Source organism: Macaca nemestrina, chromosome 17, assembly GCF_043159975.1.
Source record: "Macaca nemestrina isolate mMacNem1 chromosome 17, mMacNem.hap1, whole genome shotgun sequence".
Lineage (NCBI taxonomy): Eukaryota > Metazoa > Chordata > Mammalia > Primates > Cercopithecidae > Macaca > Macaca nemestrina.
The window spans coordinates 84,041,519-84,066,419 of NC_092141.1; the positions used below are offsets into that span (position 1 = coordinate 84,041,519).

A 24,901-nucleotide genomic window follows, 5' to 3' on the forward strand; every position below is an offset into this window, starting at 1 on the left:
CCTCAACCTCGGCCTCTGCGCCTTCCCCACCCCACTTCCTGGGAGGTGTGGTCTCTTTATGGCGTGTTATCTCCGCCCCACGCCCGGGGCCCTAGACCCTGAGCAGGGAAAACCAGAAGCTAGAAAGAAGGCATCCGGGTTGTGCAAATTTCCGACACGTGGATATCCCGCGGCGCTTGAGTCCGGAGCCGGGCCCGGCTGTTGGACGGTGCCCGGCCACGCCCGCCGCCCCTCCCGAGGCCTGGCCCCTTCCCCACCCGACGGAATCCAGGGGAGGCTGGAAGGTGGGTCCCCGCCCACGCGGCCCTGGGCCGGCCCTGCCTGGCCGCGGCGCCTGACCCTGTTCCGCAGTCTTCGTCGCGACCCGCCCGGGCCGCAGGACGCCGCGCTCGGGGAGCTGAGCCACCTCTCCGCCAGGCCCGTGCGAGCGGGTGAGCGGGCTGCCCGAGCCCCACTGCCTCGGACGCGTCCCCTCCTCGCCCAGTCCCCGCTAGTGCTGTCGCAGACCTCCTGCCGGGGCCCCCGTCCCTTCCCTCTTGGGCGGGCTCAGTAGCGGTGAGGATCTAGAAGAGTTTTCCTGTCCTGGTCCTGGACTGCCCCGGGGCCTGGGGTGATGACCCCCAAACCCGAGCGCGCTCGGACTCCTGGCCCGAAATTCCAAGGCGGACACAGCCCGGGATCCTAGCAGCCCCACTCAGAGGGGCTCTGTCCCGGGGAGGGAGGGAGAGCGGAATGGAAACCATATTCCGGGGCAGGACTGCGGGAATGGGCAGGGCGAGAGTACGGCCTGAGGTCCCAGTTGCCTGTCCCAAACCCGTGCTGGTCTGCAGGGAATGTGGGGGAACAAGGGGAAGGGAGGGAGTGACTTGCCCCAGCCACCCTACCTCTGTGACTGCCTCCCTCCTCCTTGGGCCAGCCACAGGGTTGAGAGTTCCTCAGCCCCAAGCTCAAGCCTGCCCTTGCTGCTCTCTGCTAGGCAGCAGCCCTTCTGCTGCCCGCCTGGGTCCTGGGCACCAGCCCAGAAGCCTGCTTGATATGGGAGTGAGGGAGGGGTCCCCAGGGCCTTCCTCATTTCCAGCCCGGGACTCTCCCACTGGGAAGAGGAAGAGGAAGCCCCCTGGACTCTGGACACCAGGCCCCTAACCCGAGACCCCTGGATGAGAGCATCCGCTCTCCCCTGTGACCAGGCCTTCGAGGTCCAGGGGCAGGGAAGGGATTCCCAGGGCCTAGTGAGGCCCCTGTTATCAGATGAGGCACCCTGAAAACATAGGCTGGTCTTGCGTGAGATGGGAGAAAGACCAGAAATATCACCTAAACTTCTCTCTGCCCACACATCCAACTTCATGGCACTGGGCTATGAAGCCGTCTCATTGGGCCTAGGGGTCCTTGAGGCAGCCCCTGGGGCCCAACCTCACCCCTAGTCCCAGCAAGCGAGAGCGAAGCAACTTGCCCTGTCTACCTCGTTGCCCAAAGCACACACCAGGCAGTGACCATGACTCATGGTTCCCAGTACAAAGAAAAGACCACTTCCCTGCTGGGGCAGAGGCCAAGCCAGAGCCCTCGCCCCATCACCTCTCTGCCCTGCTTGAGTCTGGAATGGACCTCCCTGCCTGGAAGCTGCATGGCCTTTGGTCCTGGGCCTGCCTGCCCCCTGGGGAACACAGGTGGGTCACGTTCATCTCCTCTTTTGTGCTCAGCCGGAGGCTGGGTGCGGGTTCATGAACAGGTTCTTGCTCATAGTGTGGAAGAGGGTAGCAGGGTGGAGGTAACGATAGACAAGGGGGTGATCCACTCCTGTGTGGTGTGAAGACCACTATTAAGGTGAGAAAACAGGCCGGGCACGGTGTCTCGCCTGTAATCCCAGCACTTTGGGAGGCTGAGGCAGGCGGATCACTTAAGGTCAGGAGTTCAAGACCACCTGGCTGACATGGTGAAACCCCATCTCTACTAAAAATACAAAAATTAGCCGGACATAGTGGCATACGCCTGTAATCCCAGCTACTTTGGAGGCTGAGGCAGGAGAATTGCTTGAACCTGGGAGGCAGAGATTGCAGTGAGCTGAGATTGCACCACTGCACTCCAGCCTGGGAGACAGAGCAAGACTCCATCTTGGGAAAAAAAAAAGGCAGAAAACAGGAAGGAGGTGCAGCCCAGCCTGGGGTGGGAGTCAGGGTAGCTCTCAGGGATGCTGCTACAGCTGAATCTTTTTTTTCTTTTCATTTTTTTTGAGATGGAATCAAGCTCCACCTGATCGGTTCATGCCATTCTCCTGCCTTAGCCTCCGAAGTAGCTGGGACTACAGGTGCCCGCCACCACGCCCAGCTAATTTTTGTATATTTTTTAGTGGAGATGGGGTTTCACCATGTTAGCCAGGATGGTCTTGATCTCCTGACCTCGTGATCCGCCAGCCACGGCCTCCCAAAGTGCTAGGATTACAGGCGTGAGCCACCACACCCAGCTGGGCTGAATCTTCTAAGACTACTCAGGAGCTGTAGTGAGAAGCAGGGAAAGAGTAGAACAAGGAGTTTGATCTGTACCTGCCTGTGAACAATTAACTGAAATAACTCACAACCTTTGGAGCAGCCTAAGGGCTGAATTTTTTTTTTTTTTTTTTTTTTTTTTTTTTTGAGATAGAGTCTCACTGTCACCCAGGCTGGAGTGCAGTGACGTGATCTCGGCTCACTGCAAACTCCGCCTCCTGGGTTCAAGCGATTCTCCTGCCTCAGCCTAATTTTTTATTTTTAGTAGAGACAGGGTTTCACCATGTTGGCCAGGCTGGTCTCAAACTCCTGACCTCAGGTGATCTGCCTGCCTCGGCCTCCCAAAATGCTGGGATTACAGGTGTGAGCCACCGCGCCCGGCAGGGCTGAATTCTGAAAGATCAGTTGACTGGAGAAACCGCTTGATGGGAGGGGAAGCTGGACAGCCGACTGGGCATCCACACCGTGTATGTGACCTGGGACTTGCTGGGAGTGGGAGAGGAGACATGGAAGTCTGCAGCGGGGGTCCCAGAGAGAGGCGGGGGAAGGGGGTCCTCAGACCTCGGCAGCAGGGCTTTTTTTTTTTTGGAGACGGAGTCTCACTCTGTTGCCCAGGCTGGAGTGCAGTGACATGATCTCGGCTCACCACAACCTCCACCTCCTGGGTTCAAGCGATTCTCCTGCCTCAACCTCCCGAGTAGCTGCGACTACAGGCGAGCCCCACCATGCCCGGCTAATTATTGTATTTTCAGTAGAGACAAGTTTCACTATGTCGGCCAGGCTGGTTTCAAACTCCTGACCTTGTGATCCACTGCCTCAGTCACCCAAAGTGCTGGGATTACAGGTGTGAACCACCGCGCCCGTCCTGGCAGCAGGGCTTCTTTTTTTTTTTTTTTTGAGACGGAGTCTCGCTCTGTCGCCCAGGCTGGAGTGCAGTGGCCAGATCTCAGCTCACTGCAAGCTCCGCCTCCCGGGTTCACGCCATTCTCCTGCCTCAGCCTCCGGAGTAGCTGGGACCACAGGCGCCGCCACCTCGCCCGGCTAATTTTTTGTTTTTTTTTTTTTTTTTTTTTTTTTTTTTTGAGACGGAGTCTCGCTCTGTCGCCCAGGCTGGAGTGCAGTGGCCAGATCTCAGCTCACTGCAAGCTCCGCCTCCCGGGTTCACGCCATTCTCCTGCCTCAGCCTCCGGAGTAGCTGGGACCACAGGCGCCGCCACCTCGCCCGGCTAATTTTTTTTTTTTTTTTTTTTTTTTTTTTTTTTTTTTGAGACGGAGTCTCGCTCTGTCGCCCAGGCTGGAGTGCAGTGGCGCTATCTCGGCTCACTGCAAGCTCCGCCTCCCGGGTTTACGCCATTCTCCTGCCTCAGCCTCCCGAGTAGCTGGGACTACAGGCGCCTGCCACCTCGCCCGGCTAATTTTTTTGTATTTTTAGTAGAGACGGGGTTTCATTGTGTTAGCCAGGATGGTCTCGATCTCCTGACCTCGTGATCCGCCCGTCTCGGCCTCCCAAAGTGCTGGGATTACAGGCTTGAGCCACCGCGCCCGGCCAATTTTTTGTGTTTTTAGTAGAGACGGGGTTTCGCCGTGTTAGCCAGGATGGTCTCGATCTCCTGACCTTGTGATCCGCCCGTCTCGGCCTCCCAAAGTGCTGGGATTACAGGCTTGAGCCACCGCGCCCGGCCGGCAGCAGGGCTTCTAGCTTGCAAAGGTACATAAGGATTCCTGGGCTCGGATTGGCCTGGGACCTGGAGAGAGGAAATGGTCAGGAACAGCCAGCTCCACTGAAAGGTTCCAGAGGGAAAGTGGGATCCAGAGTGAAGGTCACAGGAGCCTGGGCAAAGTCCCCAAAAACATTGCCCCAAAAAGTGGATGCTGAGAAGAGCTCTTCTCATAGAAAGAGACTTCTCCATAGACTTCTTCCCGGCAGAGCAAGAAAGGACAGGGCCAGGCAGTGGGGAGAGGGAGCGGGGCTGGGGTCCAGCCTCCAGGCCTCCCAAATGCCGCCAGGGCCTCCGGGCCTGGGAGTGCCAGGGCTGGGTGGCAGGGAACAGGGAAAGGCAGGAGGAAGCCAGGAAGGCTGTGGCCTTTGCGGGAGGAAGAGGTGAGAGTGTCAAGTGGTAGAGTGGAAGAGCTGGGGAGGAAGGGTGAGTTATGGAGCAGGGCTGGAACCTTGACATTGGGGCAACACAGAGGATCAGGTGGCGCCTGTGGCCTTTTCGTTTGCTGAGGGAACAGAAATCCTGGAAGAGGCGAGGGCCAGTTTGCTGGAGAAGCCTTATTTGCTATATTGCCTGGCCTGGAACTGGGCCAGGAGGAGGGCCGGGCTGGGAGGATCTCTAGCCAGAGGTCCTATGCAGAGGGCAGGAGGGCAGGCAGTGCTCTGCCCCTGCATGTGGGTCACACACCCTCACACCCTGGGACTGCGATGAATGGGACGGGTCACCTTGATGGGACTCCCAGGGTCCTCTGGGAGGGTGGAGGATTGGAGACCTCGAAGGAGGCAGTTCAGGGTGGAGCCGGCTTAGGTGCTGCTTTAAAACTCCTAGGCCTGGAGGGAAGCAGTGGGGTGCTGGACTTGGCAGGAAAAGGGGGTTTCATATTTCTGGTAGTTTTCTGAGTTTCCTCGGAGCTTCCCAGGACCTGGGGTGAAAGGGAGGGAGGCTGTGGGAACAGCAACCCCAGGATGCGTGGGCTTCACTGAGGTGGAGGCTGCTCCCTTGCAGTGCCTGCTGCAGCCTAGACCCCCAGGCGGTGAGGTCTGAGGGGTCTGGGGGGGCAGGGAGCAGGAGGCAGGATGGGAGGGGGTTGAAAAAGGGGTCCAAACTTGGGGAGGGGACCTTGGGACTTTGGAGGCCTGGTTATGGCAGCTTCTGTGATGAGGGGAGTGGCCTGGGTTGTGTTGAACTAAGATAGGACTGGCTGCACCTTGCTGAGCCAAGGACGTGAGGTGGGTGTGTGTGTGTGCGCACAGGCACATGTGCATGTCTGCATAGTGTGTGACTGTGTGTGTCTGTATGTCTGTGTAGCATGTGTGACTCTGGGCATGTCTGCATGCATGTACGTGTGCGTGTGTCTCTCTGTGTAACTGTGTGCGTGTCTGCTAGTGTGTCTTACGTACCTGCTTGTATGCCTCTGTGTGTGAGTTTGTATGCTTGAACTGTGTGTGACGGTATATATCTCTCTGTGTTGGTGTGACTGTCTACGGATCTGTGTAGTATGTATCTGTCAGCGTCTCTTCATGTCTCTGCACTTTTTTGAGTGTCTATGTAAGTGTGTGTCTTTTTCTTTTTCTTGAGACGGAGTCTTGCTATGTCACTGGGCAATCTCGGCTCACTGCAACCTCCGTCTCCTGGGTTCAAGCGATTCTCCTGCCTCAGCCTCCCAAGTAGCTGGGATTTTTGTATTTTTAATAGAGATGGGGTTTCACCATGTTGGCCAGGATAGTCTTGATCTTCTAACCTCATGATCCGCCTGCCTCGGCCTCCCAGAGTGCCGGGATTATAGGTGTGAGCCACCGCGCCCAGCCAAGTGTGTGTCTTTATATGAGTTTGTGTGCCTGTGTGGTCTTTGTGTGGGTCGGTGGATCTCTGTGTGTGTAACTATCTGAGTGTGTGTGTGTGTGTGTCTGTATATTTCTGTGCTGTCTGCGTGAGTGTGTCCTGTGACTGTGTCCGTGTGTGACTGGGTATGTGTCTGTATCTGAGTGCCACTGGGGGGGTGTGTGTGTGTGTGTGTGTATTATTCCATGTGATTGAGTAACTTGAGTCTTGGCCTTGAGCTCTGTGTGAAAGGAGTATTGCAGGGGGATTGCAAAGGGGCTGATGGGAAAGGCGTGGGGGTGTGTGGGTTGATGAGGCCCATGCCTTCTCTAAAGCTGCTGGTTGGGTCCTTGTTCAACTCTTTTGTGTATGCTCCGTGGCTGCGCCCAGCACCGGCCTGCTCACTCGGGCCTTCACAACAGCACCAATAGTAACTTTGCTGCCTCTGAGGCATTGTGAAAGTCTGTGTTCTTATGCAGGAACTCTGGGCAGGAGTGTCTGAAATGTATCTGTGTGTGCATTTGGGGGCGTTGGAACCACACTGACCCCAGAGGTCTGCTGCATTCTACAAGCAGTGACTGAGTAGGCCAGGAGGTCCCCCTGCTGACTTCTAAGTGATGTAACAATTAGAAACAATTGCACCCCATTGCCTGGTGCCACCTGCCCTGCCCCGTCCTGTCCTTCCTGTCCTTCCTGCCACCTCCTGCCAGGCTGGCTCTGGGAAGTGGGTGAAAGGAGATGCCAAGGCCAATGCGTGGGCCTCTGGCCACCTCCCAGGGGCGGTGCCCCTCTGTGACACCTGGTACTTGGGTGTGAGGAAGGGACTGCTTAGCTGCCGAGAGAAGGTGGTAGGTGGGCCAGGAAAGACGGGCAGCCTACTGAACACCAGGCTCCATTCTGTCGCCTCTCCAGGCAGCAGCCACAGTGGCAGTGAGGCCGTGGCAGCGTCGGCAGCAGAGGATGCCCCAGGCCCTGGAGCGTGCAGATGGCAGCTGGGCCTGGGTGGTGCTGCTGGCCACCATGGTGACCCAGGGCCTCACCCTGGGCTTCCCCACGTGTATCGGCATCTTCTTCACTGATCTGCAATGGGAGTTCCAGGCCAGCAACAGCCAGACCTCTTGGATCCCCTCCATCCTTATGGCTGTGCTCCACATGGCAGGTGAGTGGCCTGGGGAGGGGCTGATGAGAAAGGCCTGGGGGTTGCAGGGAAGCCACAACCCTTCTGGTTCCCTCTCTGGCCTTCTGGTTCCCTCTCTCTGAGGCCACAGGCTTTGCCTCCTGGGTGAATTCCTAAGGTTTCACCGGATTTCACCAGGGGCCCCTGGCTGGAATCCAGCTGGACTGGGCTGGAGCTGGAGAGAGAGTGGGGAGGTGCCTGGGTTACAAAGCCAGGCGGAGCCTTGTGTCCTTTCTGTGGGATCCATTCAGACACAGGTGTAGGTGTGCTGGGGCACACAGTGCCAGGCTGGGAAGAGCGCTGGGGCCAGCCCACCAAGCCTCTCCTGCTTTCCAGCTGGCCAGTCTCTCTGAACCTGGGTTGCTTCCTCTGCAGTCTGAGGGTAATGCCTGGCATCCCGCCCAGCTCCCACGTGGAATAGCAAGGAAGACCACTGTCTTCCCTGGAGGTGCTGGGAGCTGGGAAGTGTATGCGGCTGTGAATTATTAATATTTTGGAGACCCTCACTGGGGCAGGGAGTGGCTTCAGGATAGGAAAGGGGATGTAAGGAAGACACCAGGAATGGACGGGCGCGGTGGCTCACGCCTGTAATCCCAGCACTTTGGGAGGCTGAGGCGGGCTGATCACCTGAGGTCAGGAGTTTGAGACCAGCCTGACCGACATGGAGAAACCCTGTCTCTACTAAAAATACAAAATTAGCCGGGCGTGATAGTGCATGCCTGTAATCCCAGCTACTCGGGAGGCTGAGGCAGGAGAATCGCTTGAACCCGGGAGACAGAGGTTGCGGTGAGCCGAGATGGTGCCATTGCACTCCAGCCTGGGCCATAAGAGCAACTGTCTCAAAAAAAAAAAAAAAAAAAAGACACCGGGAACAAGAGAGGGACAAGGCCAGGAGCCCCAGCTCTCCCGGGACTCCTTGCAGAGAAGAGGTTGCTAAGTGGGAGTGAGGGAGGAAGGCAGCCCCTGCCTGCCCCTTCTCCTGGCTCTGTCACCACAGGCCTCAGAGGCCCCTGTTTCCTGGCTGACTTTTCCAGGAGCGTGACTGCCTCACCCTGACCCCAGCGTTGGGAACAGGGCAGAGGGAGGGTTCTCTGGGCTCCTTGGGAGCTCTCCAGGGAGACTGCATAGACCCCAGCCTTGGAGGGGCCTGAAGCCCAAGCTGATGGCCCACAGGCCTCTGCAGGCGTGTGTCTGCTGGCCGCAGCTGCCCATCTCCCCGGCTACCTCCCGGTTACTCCCTCCACTTGCCACCAGCAGCCTGCTTATTATTCCAGGTCCTGCCCTCAAACTGGGAGGGAGGTTGGGCTGGGAGAGAGTGTGACCCTCCCGGGTGAACTCTGAATCTGCCACATGGCCTCTCGCCTGCAGGGTTGGGGCAGGGAGTGGGAATCCCGGAGGACTTCTTCTCACACAGGCAGAGCAGGGTGCCTGGGCCAGGGGCTAGGAACCGGGCATCTGTTGGGGAACCTACTCCCCAGACAACTCGGAGCTCACCACCCACAGCAGGCATCTCAGCAGCTCCATCAGCATGGGATTCCTGGCTGGCCGTCTCTCTCATATACACATACACGTGCATGAGCCCGTGCTCATTCAGAGTACTGTAGACATTTTCTTCTATCTATGTTTATTTATTTTTATTTTTATTTTTATTTATTTATTTATTTTTTGAGACGGAGTCTCGCTCTACCGCCCAGACTGGAGTGCAGTGGCCGGATCTCAGCTCACTGCAAGCTCCGCCTCCCGGGTTTACGCCATTCTCCTGCCTCAGCCTCCCGAGCAGTTGGGACTACAGGCGCCTGCCACCGCGCCCGGCTAGTTTTTTTTTTTTGTATTTTTTAGTAGAGACGGGGTTTCACCGTGTTAGCCAGGATGGTCTCGATCTCCTGACCTCGTGATCCGCCCATCTCGGCCTCCCAAAGTGCTGGGATTACAGGCTTGAGCCACTGCGCCCGGCCCTTCTATCTATGTTTATTTATTTATTTGCTTATTTTTGAGACAGAGTCTCATTCTGTCACCTCGGCTGGAGCACAGGGGCATGATCACAGCTTACTGCAGCCTTGACCTTTCAAGCTCAAGCGATCCTCCCACCTCAGCCTCCCGAGTAGCTGGGACCACAGGTGTGCACCACCATACCCAGCTAATTTTTTTTTGAGATGGAGTCTCGCTCTGTTGCCCAGGCTGGAGTGCAGTGGTGCAATCTCGGCTCACTGCAACCTCCGCCTCCCGGGTTCAAGCAATTCTGCCTCAGCCTCCTGAGTAGCTGGGACTACAGGCGTGTGCCACCACGCCTGGCTAATTTTTTGTATTTTTAGTAGAGACAGGGTTTCACCGTGTTAGCCAGGATGGTCTCGATCTCTTGACTTTATGATCCGCCGGCCTTGGCCTCCCAAAGGGCTGGAATTACAGGTGTGAGCCACTGTGCCCAGCCCATACCCAACTAATTTTTTTATTTTTTGTAGAGACAGGGTCTCACTATGTTGCTCAGGCTGGTCTCAAACTCCTGGGCTCAAGTGATCTACCTGCCTGAGCCTCTCAAAGTGCCAGGATTACAGACATGAGCCACGGCACCTGACCACAGTATTGTAGAAATTTTTAAACATGATGAATCAGGGATACTTTCACTGATCCTTTCAAGTGTCCCTGCCGCTACATACACCTCTTAGAGGTAAGGATAGCAAGCAGGCACAAAATACAAGACCTGCTCAAGGCTGAAGAGTGAGTTCACGGCAGAAGGAGCGCCCTGCAGAGGAAACGCCCTGCCTGCCGCCCAGCCACACCACCCTCAGCTATGCAGCTGGCCTGCAGCCCCGTCCCCACCCCCAACCCTATGACTCAGGGCTTTCCTCAATGTCACCTTCCCTAAATCAGGCCAGAGTCTCTGGCATGGGGAAGATCTGTGGGTCAGTCCTTTCCAGAGCCACCTGCCCCTTTACAGTGGCAGAGACGCCGGGCCACCAGCCTCTGCTTGATTATGTCTGAGGATGGGCTGCTCACTTAGTCTGTCACTTTTTTTTTTTTTTCAGAGGAGTCTCCCTCTATCACCCAGGTTGGAGTGCAGCAGCGTGATCTCTGCTCACTGCAACCTCCACCTCCCGGGTTCAAGCGATTCTTCTGCTTCAGCCTCCCTAGTAGCTGGGATTGCAGGCACCCGCCATCACACCCGGCTAATTTTTGTATTTTTAGTAGAGACGGGGTTTCACCATGTTAGCCAGGCTGGTCTGGAACTCCTGACATCAGGCGATCCATCTGCCTTGGCCTCCCAAAGTGCTGGGATTACAGGTGTGAGCCACCGCACCCAGTCACTCCATCACTTTTTTTTTTTTTTTTTTTTTTTGAGATGTGGTTTCACTCTGTCACCCAGGCTGGAGTGCACTGGGTTCCGCCTCCTGGGTTCAAGCAGTTCTCCTGCCTCAGCCTCCCAAGTAGCTGGGATTACAGACATGCACCACCACGCCTGGCTACTTTTTATATTTTTAGTAGAGATGGGGTTTCACCATGTTGGCCAGGCTGGTCTCGAACTCCTGACCTCAAGTGATCCACCCACCTTGGCCTCCCAAAGTACTGGGATTACAGGCATAAGCCACCGCACCTGGCCTACTCTGTCACTTTTATACTCACACTGGCTCACACCACACATCCCCCCTCCACCACAGACACACACAAGCACCTCATGCACACACACTTCCCCTGTCCCTTTAGTCGCACTCTCAGAGAGTGAGTTAGAGAAGCTCCCCATGTCCTTGGGTGAATGGGGTCCCTGTGAGATGCCAAGGAGCAGTCTGCAGCTCTTTTCTATTTTTTTGGGGTGTGGATTGGTGAGAAAGCAGCTGGGAGCCAGGCAAGGAACACAGTGAACCAAACCTAGGGGTAACTTCATGTTCAGAGGCACAGAAAGAAGCTCCTGTGGCTTGGTCCTAGTGGTGCAGACTTTGGTGGTGCTGGAGGTGGTGCGGGAGGAGAGAACCTACCCTGCCTGATTTTCTTTTTTTTTTTTTTTTTTTTTGAGACTGAGTCTGGCTCTGTCGCCCAGGCTGGAGTGCAGTGGCCGGATCTCAGCTCACTGTAAGCTCCGCCTCCCGGGTTTACGCCATTCTCCTGCCTCAGCCTCCGGAGTAGCTGGGACCACAGGCGCCCGCCACCTCGCCCGGCTAGTTTTTTGTATTTTTTAGTAGAGACGGGGTTTCACCGTGTTAGCCAGGATGGTCTCGATCTCCTGACCTTGTGATCCGCCCGTCTCAGCCTCCCAAAGTGCTGGGATTACAGGCTTGAGCCACCGTGCCCGGCTCTGCCTGATTTTCTGCAGAACACTCTAGAGGCCAGTGCAAGGAGGCGCAGAGGGGCCCAGGGCTCCCCTCAGCTGTAGGGCTGGGAAGGTGGTGGAAGGGTGGGAGGGATCTAGCCAGTCTTCCTGAGGATGCTGGGGGTGGGGGTGGAGCAGGTAAAACAGGATCTGAAGGTGCACACTGTGGTCTAGATGTCCTGGAACACTACCCTGACTCCTCCCACCAACAGACCCCCAGCGAAGTCGGGGAGGTGGTGAACTCATGAACCAATCTTGTTTCACCCAGACAGAAGGAGCAGCCTCAGTTCGGTGCAGTGCAGGGTCTTGCTCCACCTTTCTGGGAATCCTCATCAGGGTTAAACATCGCCCAGTCTGAATCCTTTGTAGGGGAAAAAACTGAGACACGGAGAGGGATCAGGCCTCGCTCAGGCCACGTGGCAAGTCCGTGGCAGGTGGGTATATCAGAATCCAGGCCTGCTCCTGCCCTTGAAACCACCTGACTAGTTCCTGCTGACACTGCCCTCCCCCAACCACTCTCCTCCTCTCCCGCCACCTCCTCATTCAGCTGCTACCTTCGGGCTGTCTTCTCCCACAGGGCCCCTGTGCAGTATCCTGGTGGGACGCTTCGGCTGCCGAGTGACCACGATGCTGGGAGGTGTGCTGGCCAGCCTGGGCATGGTGGCCAGCTCCTTCTCTCGCAACCTCAGCCAGCTCTACTTCACAGCAGGATTCATCACAGGTGACTATCACTTCAGCTCCAGAATTTATAGGCAGCTGCTAGAAAGCGCCAGGCACAAGCGGACAGGGCAGGCAGGCCTCTTAATCTTCTGGAACTGCTGGCTGGGCGCGGTGGCTCACGCCTGTTATCCCAGCACTTTGGGCGGCTGAGGCGGGCAGATCACCTGAGGTCAGGGGTTCGAGACCAGCCCAGCCAATGTGGTGAAACCCTGTCTCTACTGAAAAAAAAATACAAAAATTAGCCAGGCTTCATGGCAGGCCCTTGTAGTCCCAGCTACTCGAGGCTGAGGCAGGAGAATCACTTGAACCCGGGAAATGGAGGTTGCAGTGAGCCAAGATCGCACCACTATACTCCGGCCTGGGCAACAGAGCAAGACCCCATCTCAAAAACACAAAAAACAAAGTGCTGGGATTACAGGTGTGAGCCCACCACACCCAGCCCTTCCACAGCATTTTGTTCTAAGGGGACTAGAGGAATAGACTATACCCGGAAGTGGTTATGACGTCAAGAGAGTTTTTTTTTTTTTTTTTTGTAATGGGAGAAATAACTAAGGAGAATGATCTAGGAAAGAAGAGAAAAAGGATGACTCAGGAGAGAGGGGACTTGCTAGAGGGGTGCCTCTGAGTGGAAAGGATGTAGGGCAGAAGGGAGGGACAGCCACTGGGGGAATGGGCAAGCCATTGTCACCAGTGGGCAGGCATGTGGGCAGCTAAGCATGAGGATGGGGAGGAGGTGTTGGGTGAACAGAGGAAGAGACCCAATAGTCACCTAGCAGGGCAGGCAGGGCACGATTGAGGGAGTTGTAGTGGCGTCACAGGCAGCCTGAGGGCCCGCCTGAGGCCATGATCACACACGATTGACAGCTTTCTCTCCGGCATGCTCAGGTGCGCAGGTGCAGACACTGAGTGGGTGGGAAGCTGGGAAGGCCCCTCTGGAGAGGTGGTGTCTGAACTGAGAGGAGAGTGGAGGAAGCAGATTCCAAGCAGAAGGAACAGCAGCTACAAATGACCTGAGGTCCCTAAGGGCAGCTTCATGTTCAGAGGCAGAGAAAGAAGCTCCTGTGGCTTGATCCTAGTGACAGGGAGCGGCCTGAGATGGCATCGGAAAGGTGGGCCGGAGCCAGACCACAGAGAGCCTTCCAGGGCATTGTGGAGACTGTGGATTTTTTTGTCAAGTGTGATGGGAAGTCTTTGGAAGGTGTTAAGCCAAGAGAGACTTAATCCAATTTGGGGTTTGTTTGTTTTTGAGACAGAGTCTGACTCTGTTGCCCAAGCTGGAGTATAGTGGTACAATCTTAGCTCACTGCAACCTCCACTTCCCAGGTTCAACTGATTCTCCTGACTCAGCCTCCTAAGTAGCTACTACAGACTACAGGCACCTGCCACTAGGCCTGGCTAATTTTTTTGTATTTTTAGTAGAGATGGGGTTTCACCATGTTGGCCAGGCTGGTCTCAAACTCCTGACCTCAAGTGATCCACCAACCTTCGCCTGCCAAAATGCTGGGATTACAGGCATTATCCACCATGCTCGGCCCAAATTGGGTTTTTAAAAGATAACTCCCGTGCTACACCTAGGGGAATAGGGATGCCCTGGCAGCCTTGGGAGGGCCGATCTGGGGTGCGGTGCTTACAGGGAGGTGGCAAGGCCAGCTGATTCCATCTTCAGTCCCCGGGGAATTGGAGCTGGGTGTGGACTAGAACCAGAGGAGGGCAGGTGTGTGAAATGACCCCTGACCCCACCCCTGGGTGCAGGTGGAAGGCCCCACTGTGCCTCCAGGCTGGTATCCCCTCTTGCCCCATAGGCCTGGGCATGTGCTTCAGCTTCCAGTCAAGTGTCACGGTGCTGGGCTTCTATTTTGTCCGCCGGCGGGTGCTGGCCAACGCGCTGGCCTCCATGGGCGTCTCCCTGGGCATCACGCTCTGGCCACTGCTCTCCCGCTACCTCCTGGAGGACCTGGGCTGGAGGGGTACCTTCCTTGTCTTCGGCGGGGTCTTTCTCCACTGCTGCATCTGCGGGGCCATCATGAGGCCTGTGGCCACCAGTGTGGCCCCTGAGACCAAAGAATGTCCCCCACCACCTCCCGAGACACCTGCACTTGGCTGCGTGGCCGCATGTGGCCGGACCATCCAGCGCCACCTGGCCTTCGACATCCTGCGGCACAACACAGGCTACTGCGTGTACGTACTGGGTGTGATGTGGTCCATCCTGGGCTTCCCACTGCCACAAGTCTTCCTGGTGCCATATGCCATGTGGCACAGGATGGACGAGCAGCAGGCAGCCCTCCTCATCTCCATCATTGGCTTCAGCAACATCTTCCTGAGGCCCCTAGCCGGACTGATGGCAGGACGGCCAGCTTTTGCTAGCCACCGCAAGTACCTGTTCAGCCTGGCATTCCTGCTCAATGGGCTCACTAACCTGGTGTGTGCGGCATCAGGTGACTTCTGGGTGCTCGTGGGCTACTGCCTGGTGTACAGCGTGTCCATGAGCGGCATCGGCGCCCTCATCTTCCAGGTTCTCATGGACATCGTCCCTATGGATCAGTTCCCCAGAGCCCTGGGACTCTTCACTGTCCTGGATGGCTTTGCTTTCCTCATCTCCCCACCACTGGCCGGTGAGGAGCTGGGAGGGAGGGTAGCCAAATAGTGTGGTACAAGGGGAACAGTTTAGACAGATCTGGGCCCCGTCCAGCATCTCCAGAGGTTTGTGCTACAGCTGATTTCTCACCTGGCACTCAGAGTATGAACAGTTAAAAGCATGGGTTTGTGACTGAATGCGGTGGCTCACGCCTGTAATCCTAGCACTTTGGGAGGCTGAGGCGGGTGGATCACGAGGTCAGGAGATCGAGACTAACCTGGCTAACATGGTGAAATCCCATCTCTACTAAAAATACAAAAAAATTAGGTGGGTGTGGTGGCACGTGCCTGTAAGTCGCAGCTACTCAGGAAGCTGACACAGGAGAATCGTTTGAACCCGGGAGGCGGAGCTTGCAGTGAGCTGAGATCACGCCACTGCACTCCAGCCTGGGTGACAGAGTGAGACTCCATCTCAAGAAAAAAAAAAAAGCATGGGTTTTGTGTACCAGACCTCAGTCCTCCATCATCCTCCCTGTACCTCCTTTTTCCTTTTTGTTGAGACAAGGTCTCGCTCTGTCACCCAGGCTGGAGTGCAGTGGTGCAGTCACAGCTCACTGCAGACTCAACCTGCCAGACTCAAGAGATGTTCCCACCTCAGCCCCCCAAGTAGCTGGGACTACAGGCACATGCCACCACACCCAGTCAATTTTTTTTTTTTGTTTTTGTTTTTTTGTTTTTTGAGACGGAGTCTCACTCTGTCGCCCAGGCTGGAGTGCAGTGGCGCGATCTCGGCTCACTGCAAGCTCCGCCTCCTGGGTTTACGCCATTCTCCTGCCTCAGCCTCCTGAGTAGCTGGGACTACAGGCGCCCGCCACCGCGCCCTGCTAATTTTTTGTATTTTTAGTAGAGACGTGGTTTCACCGTGGTCTCGATCTCCTGACCTTGTGATCCGCCCGCCTCGGCCTCCCAAAGTGCTGGGATTACAGGCGTGAGCCACCGCGCCCGGCCATTTTTTTTTTTTTTTTAATGGAGATGGGGTTTCACCATATTTCCCAGGCTGGTCTCAAACTCCTAGGCTCAAATGATCTGCCTCCCTCGGCCTCCCAAAGTGCTGGGATTACAGGCCTGAGCCACTGTGCCTGGCCACCTCCTTTTTCCTATCAGTAAAGTGGGGATAAATAGAATCTACCTCCAAGGAAAGCTTAGGAGAGAGTGTGGTGTGCAGTCAGCATCCTGCAGAGTTTCCTGTAATGATCATCATCCTGGTTCTCCTGCTTCCTGCCTGTGGGACCCAGGCAAGTCTTTTTCCTTTTTTGAGCCACAGTGCCATCTGCAAAATGCAGAAGAGAACACCTGCCCTAACCATTTATTCAACTCTGCCAGCCTCTGGGTATGCATGGGGATCAACAGGTCTCCATTCCCAGCCTGACCAACATGGCGAAACCCCATCTCTACTAAAAATACAAAAATTAGCTGGGTGTGGTGTGCGTCTATAATCCCAGTTACTTAGGAGGCTGAGGCAGGAGAATTGCTTAAACCCGGGAGGTGGAGGTTACAGTAAGCCAAGATCACACCACTGCACTCCAGCCTGGGCGACAGAGTGAAACTCCAACTCAAAAAAAAAAAAGGTCCCCATCCTCTGGGGGATTACCTTCTAGGGCAGGAGTCAGGAGTGAAAACAAAGAGACACATCCACAACCATAGTGGTGATGTATGACGTGAGGGAAACCGAATAGGTAAGTAGAGGTGCATGTGAGAGGCAGCTGAGAGCGTGAGATTCCGAGCAAATGAGGGCAGGTTTGTAAAGCCCTTGATACTAGGGAGCAGTCAGACAACACAAGGCGGCGGTTATTAGAGTAGATCCAGGAGGTTGAGTTCAGCCCAGTGGGGACTCCGTCCAAGTGTGGCATTGGAAGTCCCAGTTTCCAAGGGAATTCTTTTTTTTTTTTTTTTTTTTTGAGGCAGAGTCTCACTCTGTCACCAGGCTGGAGTGCAGTGGAGCGATCTCAGCTCACTGCAACCTCCGCCTCCCGGGTTCAAGCAATCCTCCTGCCTCAGCCTCCTGAGTACCTGGGACTACAGGCACGCGCCACCACACCCGATTAATTTTTGTATTTTTAGTAGAGATGGGGTTTCACTGTATTGGCCAGGCTGGTCTCAAACTCCTGACCTCGTAATCTGCCAGCCTCGGCCTTCCCAGAGTGCTGGGATTACAGGTGTGAGCCAACGCTCCCTGCCTTAGTTTTTGTATTTTTAGTGGAGACAGGGTTTCACTATGTTGGCCAGGCTGGTGTCGAACTCCTGACCTCGTGATCCACCTGCCTTAGTCTCCCAACGTGCTGGGATTACAGGCGTGATCCACTGTGCCCATCCAAGGGAATTTTTTTTTTTTAATGGAGTCTCACTGTGTTGCCCTGGTTGGAGTACAGTGGCACAGTCTTGGTTCACTGCAACCACTGCTGTCCGGGTTCAAGCGATTTTTCTGCCTCAGCCTCCCAAGAAGCTGGGATTACAGGCGCCTGCCACCGTGCCTGGCTAGTTTCTGTAATTTTAGTAGGAACAGGGTTTCACCATCTAGGCCAGGCTGGACTTGAACTCCTGACCTCGTGATCTACCCACCTCAGCCTCCCAAAGTGCTGGGATAACAGGCGTGAGCCACCATGTCAGGCCCCAAGGGAATTCTTTAAGCAAACAAGTGGGGAGAGCTCTTCAGAAGGAGGCAGAGGTGAGACCTGGAGGGTGGCTGAGCAAATATCCCAGACTCCACTAGTTCCCTGCCACCACATGCCCTTAAGTTCTCTTGTAGCCTGAAGATTCTTCCTGCCCAGGCCAGAGGAGGTTTCGTGTTTCTTCCCCTCCTCTCATTCAGCAAGTATCTGTTGAGTGTCTACTGGGTGTCAGCCACAATTCCTAGTGCAGAAGAAACAAAAATAAAATCCCTGCTGTCAGGAAACACAGGGTTTAGTTGGGGGGAGGCCTGGTAGCACTAGCCTAACTTGATCTCTGTCCCCCAGGGTTGCTCCTGGACGCCACCAACAACTTCAGCTATGTTTTCTTCATGTCCAGCTTCTTCCTTATCTCAGCTGCCCTCTTCATGGGTGGCAGCTTCTATGCCCTGCAGAAGAAGGAGCAGGGCAAGCGGGCTGTCGTGGCAGATGCCTTGGAGCAGGATATTTTCTTGGAAGCCAAAGATGGTCCTGGGAAGCAGCGGTCCCCTGTGATCATGTATGTAACCAGCGTCTAAGACCCAGGGGTCACCTGTGTGACCAGTGTCTGAGTCCTGGGGTCACTGAGTGAACACAGTCTCAGCCCAGCCCAGGAGGGGGACCTTCAGCTCCTTCACCAGGGGCTTGCGTGAAGCGCAGCCCAGGAAGCCCGGGCTGTCCAGGCTCTGCAAGCTGGGACTCTGCCAGGAACTGGGACCTTGGAGGATGGCCTCTGAAGACGCCCTGAGAAACTTTTTTTTTTTTTTTGAGGCAGAGTTTTGCTCTTGTTGCCCAGGCTGGAGTGCAGTGGCACCATCTCGGCTCACCGCAACCTCTGCCTCCCAAGTTCAAGTGATTCTCCTGCCTCAGCCCCCCAAGTAGCTGGGATTACAGGCATGCACCACCACTCCTGGCTAATTTTGTCTTTTAGTAGAGACGGGATTTCTTCACGTTGGTCAGGCTGGTCTCGAACTCCTGACCTCAGGTGATCTGCCCACCTTGGCCTCCTAAAGTGCTGGGATTACAGGCATGAGCCACTGTGCCTGGCCAGAGGAACCCTCTTCTAACTAGCAGAATCCAGGAGCGGGCCCTCCCAACTTTTTTCCTTGGGCACCAGGGTACTCGGGGCCCAGGAAGCCAGGTCTGAACCCTGCTCAGGTTTGTCCCGGCCGGCTCAGCGCAGCTGGCTGTGTTGCTGCTCCTACAGCTGAACGCACTGGACCTTCTAGTACAGCCTGGATACCTCCATCATTTCTTTATCTTTCTCTGGCCTCCAGACAGTTCTGAAGAGCTCACCTTCCTCCAGGTTCCTCCTGCCCTGCTCTTCCCAAGTGACCCAGCCCTCACCTGTAGGGCAGCCAAGGCTGGGGTGCAGCTGCCCCCACGAAGGTCACTGGACCTCGCACTGATGGTGAGAGGCAGTGCAGAGGTCCAGACTGAGGAGTTGGCTGGCTGGATAGGGACAGATTAAAGATTGAGTGGCACGCCCATCCTGGCGCCTATGTGGAGAACAGGAGGGGGGCCCCTGGCTTGGATCCTAAAGTCTGAGGGCCCCCCCTGCAGTCTCAGCAGGACCCGCTCTATCTAGGGGCTTCCTCCTTCCTTTCCCCACCCTGTTTCCTTGGCGGGGAGGATTAGTGCTGGCTGGGGGAAGCCAGACATTTGACTGACGGAGAGGAAGGCTTGCCAGGCAGCCTGAAGACTGCTGTGAAAATGGGGCTGCTTTTGCAAGAGAAGTTCTTTTACTCCCCATTCCTGTACTCTGGAGGCCCCCCTTCTCCCTGCCGTGTTAGAGGTGTCAACCCTGGGGTAAGTGGCTGGCTGGACTCACCCCTGCTGCCTGTTCGCCTGTGCCTGTGACCTGGAGGTCTGAGCTCCCGCCACACACAGTTTACTGGTGCCTTTCCCTGAAGTCACCACCCAGGGGCTGGCTGTCATCAGCCCGTTCTTGTCCCAGCAGGGTACCGAGGGAATGAGAAAACAGAATGTGTTTGAATTATACACAGAAATGTTCCCTGCAGCAGGTCATAAACTCTGTGAACTAATGAAGCTGAAAAACAGCGCTGGAGTGCGTTTCCCCTCACCCTTTCCTCCCAGCTCAGCAAGGGGTGCTCAGGTTCAGGGTGATGTTTGTTGATTCAGGCTCAACCAGGCTCTGGCAAGAAAACCTTATCAGATTTTATTTTCATGAACGGGTGCCAGTCTTCCTGCCTGCCATGTCCAGCTGGCGTCAATAAGCATCTTTGGGGATGTCCTGCCTCCTCCAGGACCAGCCATGAGTGCCTCTTATAGCCAAAGGCAGTACTGCAGGCCAAGCAAAGGGCTCTGGGCTGGAATAGCCCTCCCTGAGTGCCTTGGACTCCGCCACTATCTGCCATGTGACTTTGGGCAAATTGTTGACCACCTCTGAGCCTTGAAAAAGTAGCAGGTTACTTTGTTAGAGCGAAATAATAAAATTTAATTTTAAAAAAGAAAATGTAGGAGGTTTGTCTGGATGAGCTAGTCTCTTCTAGTTGAAAAGTCTGTGGCCGGCCGGGCGCGGTGGCTCAAGCCTGTAATCCCAGCACTTTGGGAGGCCGAGACGGGCGGATCACGAGGCCAGGAGATCGAGAGACGATCCCGGCTAACACGGTGAAACCCCGTCTCTACTAAAAAATACAAAAAAAACTAGCCGGGCGAGGTGGCGGGCGCCTGTAGTCCCAGCTACTCGGGAGGCTGAGGCAGGAGAACGGCGTAAACCCGGGAGGCGGAGCTTGCAGTGAGCTGAGATCCGGCCACTGCACTCCAGCCTGGGTGACAGAGCAAGACTCCGTCTCAAAAAAAAAAAAAAAAAAAAAAAAAAGTCTGGCCGGGCGCGGTGGCTCACGCCTGTAATCCCAGCACTTTGGGAGGCCGAGACGGGCGGATCACGAGGTCAGGAGATCGAGACCATCCTGGCTAACACGGTGAAACCCCGTCTCTACTAAAAAATACAAAAAACTAGCCGGGCGAGGTGGTGGGCGCCTATAGTCCCAGCTACTCGGGAGGCTGAGGCAGGAGAATGGCGCAAACCCGGGAGGCGGAGCTTGCAGTGAGCTGAGATCCGGCCACCGCACTCCAGCCTGGGTGACAGAGCGAGACTCCGTCTCAAAAAAAAAAAAAAAAAAGAAAAGTCTGACTTGGTGAGCGTCTGGAAGACGCCACTGCCTTCTGGCTCCCCACCCAGTCTTACTCTTGGCACGCGCTCTGAAGGGAGAGTGCTTGCATGTACTTTGCCAAATCCTGTCTCCTCCATCTCAGTTGAATGGAAAAGGAGGGAGGTGGGGCTGGTAGATAGGTGCTTTTGGTGCTAGTATCCACCAGGTTTTGTGTGCATCCCGTAATGAGCCCACTTCCTGAAAACATTTAAAGAAAAAAGATATCAGCTGGAGATGGTAGTGCCCACGTGTAATCCCAGCTACTTGGGAGGTTGAGGTGGGAGGATCACTTGAACCTGGGAGTTTGAGGCCAGCCTGGGCAACACAGCAAGACCCTGTCTCTTTTAATTAAAAAAAAAAAAAAAAAAAAAGGCCGGGCATGGTGGCTTATGCTTGTAATCCCAGCACTTTGTGAGGCCAAGGCGGGTGGGTCACTAGAGGTCAGGAGTTCAAGACCAGCCTGGCCAACATGGCAAAACCCCATCTCTACTAAAAATACAAAAATTAGCCAGGCATAGTAGCAGGAGCCTGTAATCTCAGCTACTTGGGAGGCTGAGGCAGGAAAAATTGCTTGAACCAGACAGGCAGGGGTTGTGGTGAGCTGGGATCACGCCACTGCACTCCAGCCTGGGTGATGGAATGAGACTCTGTCTCAAAAAAAAAACACAAAACACTTTGGGAGGCCAGAGCAGGAAGATCTCTTGAGACCAGGACTTCAAGACCAGCCTGGGCAACACAGACACCCTGTCTCCACAAAAAAATTAAGGGGAAGAAAAAAAAAAAAGCCAAGTGTGGTGGATCATGCCTGTAGTCCCAACACTTTGGAGGGTCAAGATGGGAGAATCACTTGAGAGGCCACCCTAGGCCACATAAGGAGACCTCCATCTCTACAAAAAATTTTAAAATTAGCTGGACATGGTGGCACAGGCCTGTGGTCCAAGCCACTCAGGAGGCAGAGGTGGGAGGATCCCTTGAGCCAGGAAGTTCAAGGTTGCAGTGAGCTGTGATCACACCACTGCACTCCAGCCTGGGTGAGAGACCTTATTCCCTGCCCCCCCCCCCAAAAAAAAAGGTATCAATGGGTGTTCTGAACAGGAAACTTTGATCTCACCTGCTCCTAGGCAGAATAGCAATCATCTCTGGGCAGAATTCCTTCACTAAATATTTCTTATCTACTGTGTGCCAGAGACTGGGCAGAGGTAAAACCTACCAAGGGCTGAGAATTCTACCCCAAGAAGGAGGGCCCCTCCCTGAGGCCTTAAGAAGGGAAAAGACTGGCGGGGCATGGTGGCTCATGCCTATAATCCCAGCACTTTGGGAGGCTGAGGCAGGTGGATCACGAGGTCAAGATATTGAGACCGTCCTGGCCAACATGGTGAAACGCCGTCTCTGCTAAAAATACAAAAATTAGCTGGGCACAGTGGTGCGTGCTGGTAATCCCAGCTACTCAGGAGGCTGAGGCAGGAGAATCACTTGAACCCGGGAGGCAGAGGTTGCAGTGAGCCGAGATCGCCACTGCACTCCAGCCTGGCAACAGAGCGAGACTCCGTCTCAAAAAAAAAAAAAAAAAAGGGAGAAGACCAATGAGGGAGGATGGGATGGTCCATCTGATTCTGCAATCCCCACTTAGCTGACGGCCTGCGAACCTCTAGAGGAGGTCTGGGGCAGTTCCCGGGCAGGGAGGATGGAGCTTACTTCCATTCTCCCTATTTCTGGGCTCCTATTTGCTGCTCTGTCCAGCAAGAGGCAGAAAAACTCCTTGGGCACCCTGGGGTGACATGCACTTCCCAGGCTGCGGAGGCTCCCAATAGAAGCCAAAGGGCTTTGGTGAGGGTCCTCGGGCCTAGGCACACAGACTAAGGTCGAAACTCCTGCGTCAGAGGATGTGCATAGGGCAGGGGCTGACCACAAGGACCTGAAACCTCAGAGGTGAGGCCTGCTTCCAATGGGGCTGCAGCTGGCTGGAGCGTGTAGGCCACTCTGCCTTCACCCAGGCCCGGGACTTAAGATATGGTCCTTGCCTTTGTCAACCTTAATAGGAGAGGCTCTCTCAAAGAAAATAGTATCTATTTGGGCATAGGGCATTGCAAAGGTAGTATCCATGCCATAGTAAACTATATGGGTATTCAGGGAGGTAAAGAAAGAAAGGCTTTAAGGGAAAAAATAGGATTACATAATTGTTTTGAGATAATTATCCTTAGGTAGAAGAATTAGTAACAAGGGTGACCAGTTCAACGTTGGACAGGAAAGTTGCTGGGCAGATGGCCATTCAAAAGTATGTTTTGTGCAAGGTTGGGGTTTTTGCAGAATCTTTGTGATAGTTTTCATTATCAGATATTTATGCATGAGAACCCTCTTGTCATGGTTTTCTCCGACTCTGTCCGGGTTTTTTTTTTGTTTTTTTTTTTTTTTTTGAGACGGAGTCTGGCTCTGTCACCCAAGCTGGAGTGCAGTGGCGCGATCTCGGCTCACTGCAAGCTCCGCCTCCCGGGTTCACGCCATTCTCCTGCCTCAGCCTCCCGAGTAGCTGGGACTACAGGCGCCCGCCACCTCGCCCGGCTAGTTTTTTGTATTTTTTAGTAGAGACGGGGTTTCACCGTGTTAGCCAGGATGGTCTCGATCTCCTGACCTCGTGATCCGCCCGTCTCGGCCTCCCAAAGTGCTGGGATTACAGGCTTGAGCCACCGCGCCCGGCCTGTTCTGTTTTTTTTAACACAAGTGACTCCAATTAGATTAACAACTTTTGCATTCTCAGGACACTCACAGCCTAAGCCACCTCTCTACCCCTACGTTGTCAAACGCGATGGGAGTGTAGTAAGGCCACCTCCTTCCCTGGTGCTTTGTTCCCTGTAACCACGAGTAGTAATCCATCACACACCTGCTTCCCGAGAATCCTCGAGAAGGAATCGGCCGAAGGGCTTCAGCATCCAGAAAGCCCCGAAAGCGCCACAAACAAGGCTCTTCCTCGGGCTCCCCGGTGCTGCCCCGGGCGCGCGCCATCCACCCGGCTGACAAAAAGCACCAGGGCATGACCCCGTCCCCTTTGATTTCTGTCCAGAGGTGGCGGACTCACCTCGGGGCTGGGATAGAGGACGGGTCGGGGTCGCTACGCTTTTTGCAAAAGGGTCAAAAGACATGGGGGTGGGTAAGGAGCTGACGCCCGCGCTCTAAAGGGGCGTCCTGGTCAAGGAGGCTGGGCCGCGCCCCGCCAGCCATGGGGATCCTGGAGGTGCTTCTGCCTCGACGTCCTCCCAACATGGGTGCTGCCAGACTCCGTTGCGCTCCTGAGTTGCTCCTCACGGAATTCCAGCCGCCCGACATGGGTGTCTCACTTTCGGCTTCTGGGCCACGTCGGGCCGGCGGAGGACCCGGGGGGCCGGGCGGGAGAGTGGGAAAGGTGGGGCGGGAAAGCCGAGAGAGGCCCTCACCCGCCTTCCTGTTGGCGGGGGCGGCAAGTGGGTTTCTTTCTTGCGTTCAGATTTTGCAATAATTTGCAGCTGGACATAGGATATGGGAGACAAGGCTGCTCCTCGCAGTACACCCACCCACGCCCATACCTCCCTCGGCGAAGCGTGTCGCAGCGGGTTCCAGCGCAGGCTAAAGAGCTTCCGCAGCCAGAAAACCGAAAGCGCGCCGCGCACGCGCGCCAAGGAGTTCGGCGACGGCCCCGCCCCTCGCCTGCCTCGTCCCGCCCCTTCCGCGCCTTGGAGGGTGGGGACAGCGCGGCTTCCGCCGGGAGCCTGGAACCGAGCCCGGCAGCCGGGGGCTGGGCGCCAGTACCCACTCCGCCAGCCCCAACCCGCAGACGGTTCCCTGTCTCCCGCGGCCCAATTTCGATTTTCAGACCCAACTCCTACAGGATTCTGAGACCCCGGCCCATCTTCCCATGTTCCATTTCCAGCTGCAAATTACTGCAGAGTCTGAACCCAAGAAAGAAACCCGTTTGCCGTCCCCGCGTCTTCCCTCGCCAGACAGGTGGAGAGTGGGTGAGGGTCTCGCTCGGCTTTCCCCCTGCACCTTTCCCACCCTCCCGCCCGTCCCTGGGGCTCCTCCGTCACGCCGGCCATGGCCCAGAAGCCGAAGTTGGACCCCCACGTCGGGCGTTTGGGATACCTGCAGGCGCTGGTCACGGAATTCCAGGAGACCCAGAGCCAAGGTGAGAGCCACGGTGGGACCAGGTGACAGGGTCGGCTGTGACCGCCGCCCAGACCTGGCTCCAGTGCCGCTTTC

The 24,901-nt window shown here is 55.6% G+C and overlaps 2 protein-coding genes across 12 annotated transcripts in view; both read left to right on the plus strand.

Moving 5' to 3' along the window:
• Window positions 1-107: 107 nt before the first annotated feature.
• LOC105469149 (solute carrier family 16 member 5) lies at window positions 108-19,687 on the plus strand. Of its 6 annotated transcripts, none has more exons than XM_071083555.1 (6): window positions 108-431; window positions 1,511-1,664; window positions 6,932-7,178; window positions 12,074-12,217; window positions 14,019-14,828; window positions 17,805-19,687. In XM_071083555.1, the coding sequence occupies exons 3-6, from the start codon at window positions 6,980-6,982 to the stop codon at window positions 18,032-18,034; spliced, it is 1,383 nt and encodes a 460-aa protein (XP_070939656.1). In that variant the 5' UTR covers window positions 108-431; window positions 1,511-1,664; window positions 6,932-6,979; the 3' UTR covers window positions 18,035-19,687. The 6 variants fall into 6 exon arrangements, with proteins under 6 accessions (XP_070939656.1, XP_070939657.1, XP_070939658.1 ...); XM_071083556.1 differs by lacking the exon at window positions 108-431 and adding an exon at window positions 446-555; XM_071083558.1 differs by lacking the exons at window positions 108-431; window positions 1,511-1,664 and adding an exon at window positions 11,765-11,930 and having other exon boundaries at window positions 7,047-7,178.
• Window positions 19,688-24,381: 4,694 nt separating this feature from the next.
• Window positions 24,382-24,901, plus strand: part of LOC105469153 (armadillo repeat containing 7) — a 41,981-nt gene continuing 41,461 nt past the window's right edge. For 4 of the 6 annotated variants that reach the window (XM_071083561.1, XM_071083562.1, XM_071083563.1 and 1 more), the window contains exon 1: window positions 24,383-24,827. In XM_071083561.1, the coding sequence (XP_070939662.1) occupies window positions 24,737-24,827 (91 nt within the window). In that variant the 5' untranslated portion in view covers window positions 24,383-24,736. Of the gene's footprint in view, window positions 24,828-24,901 lie in introns of all 6 variants that reach the window. The other 2 variants (XM_011719804.3, XM_071083564.1) reach the window with 2 other exon arrangements.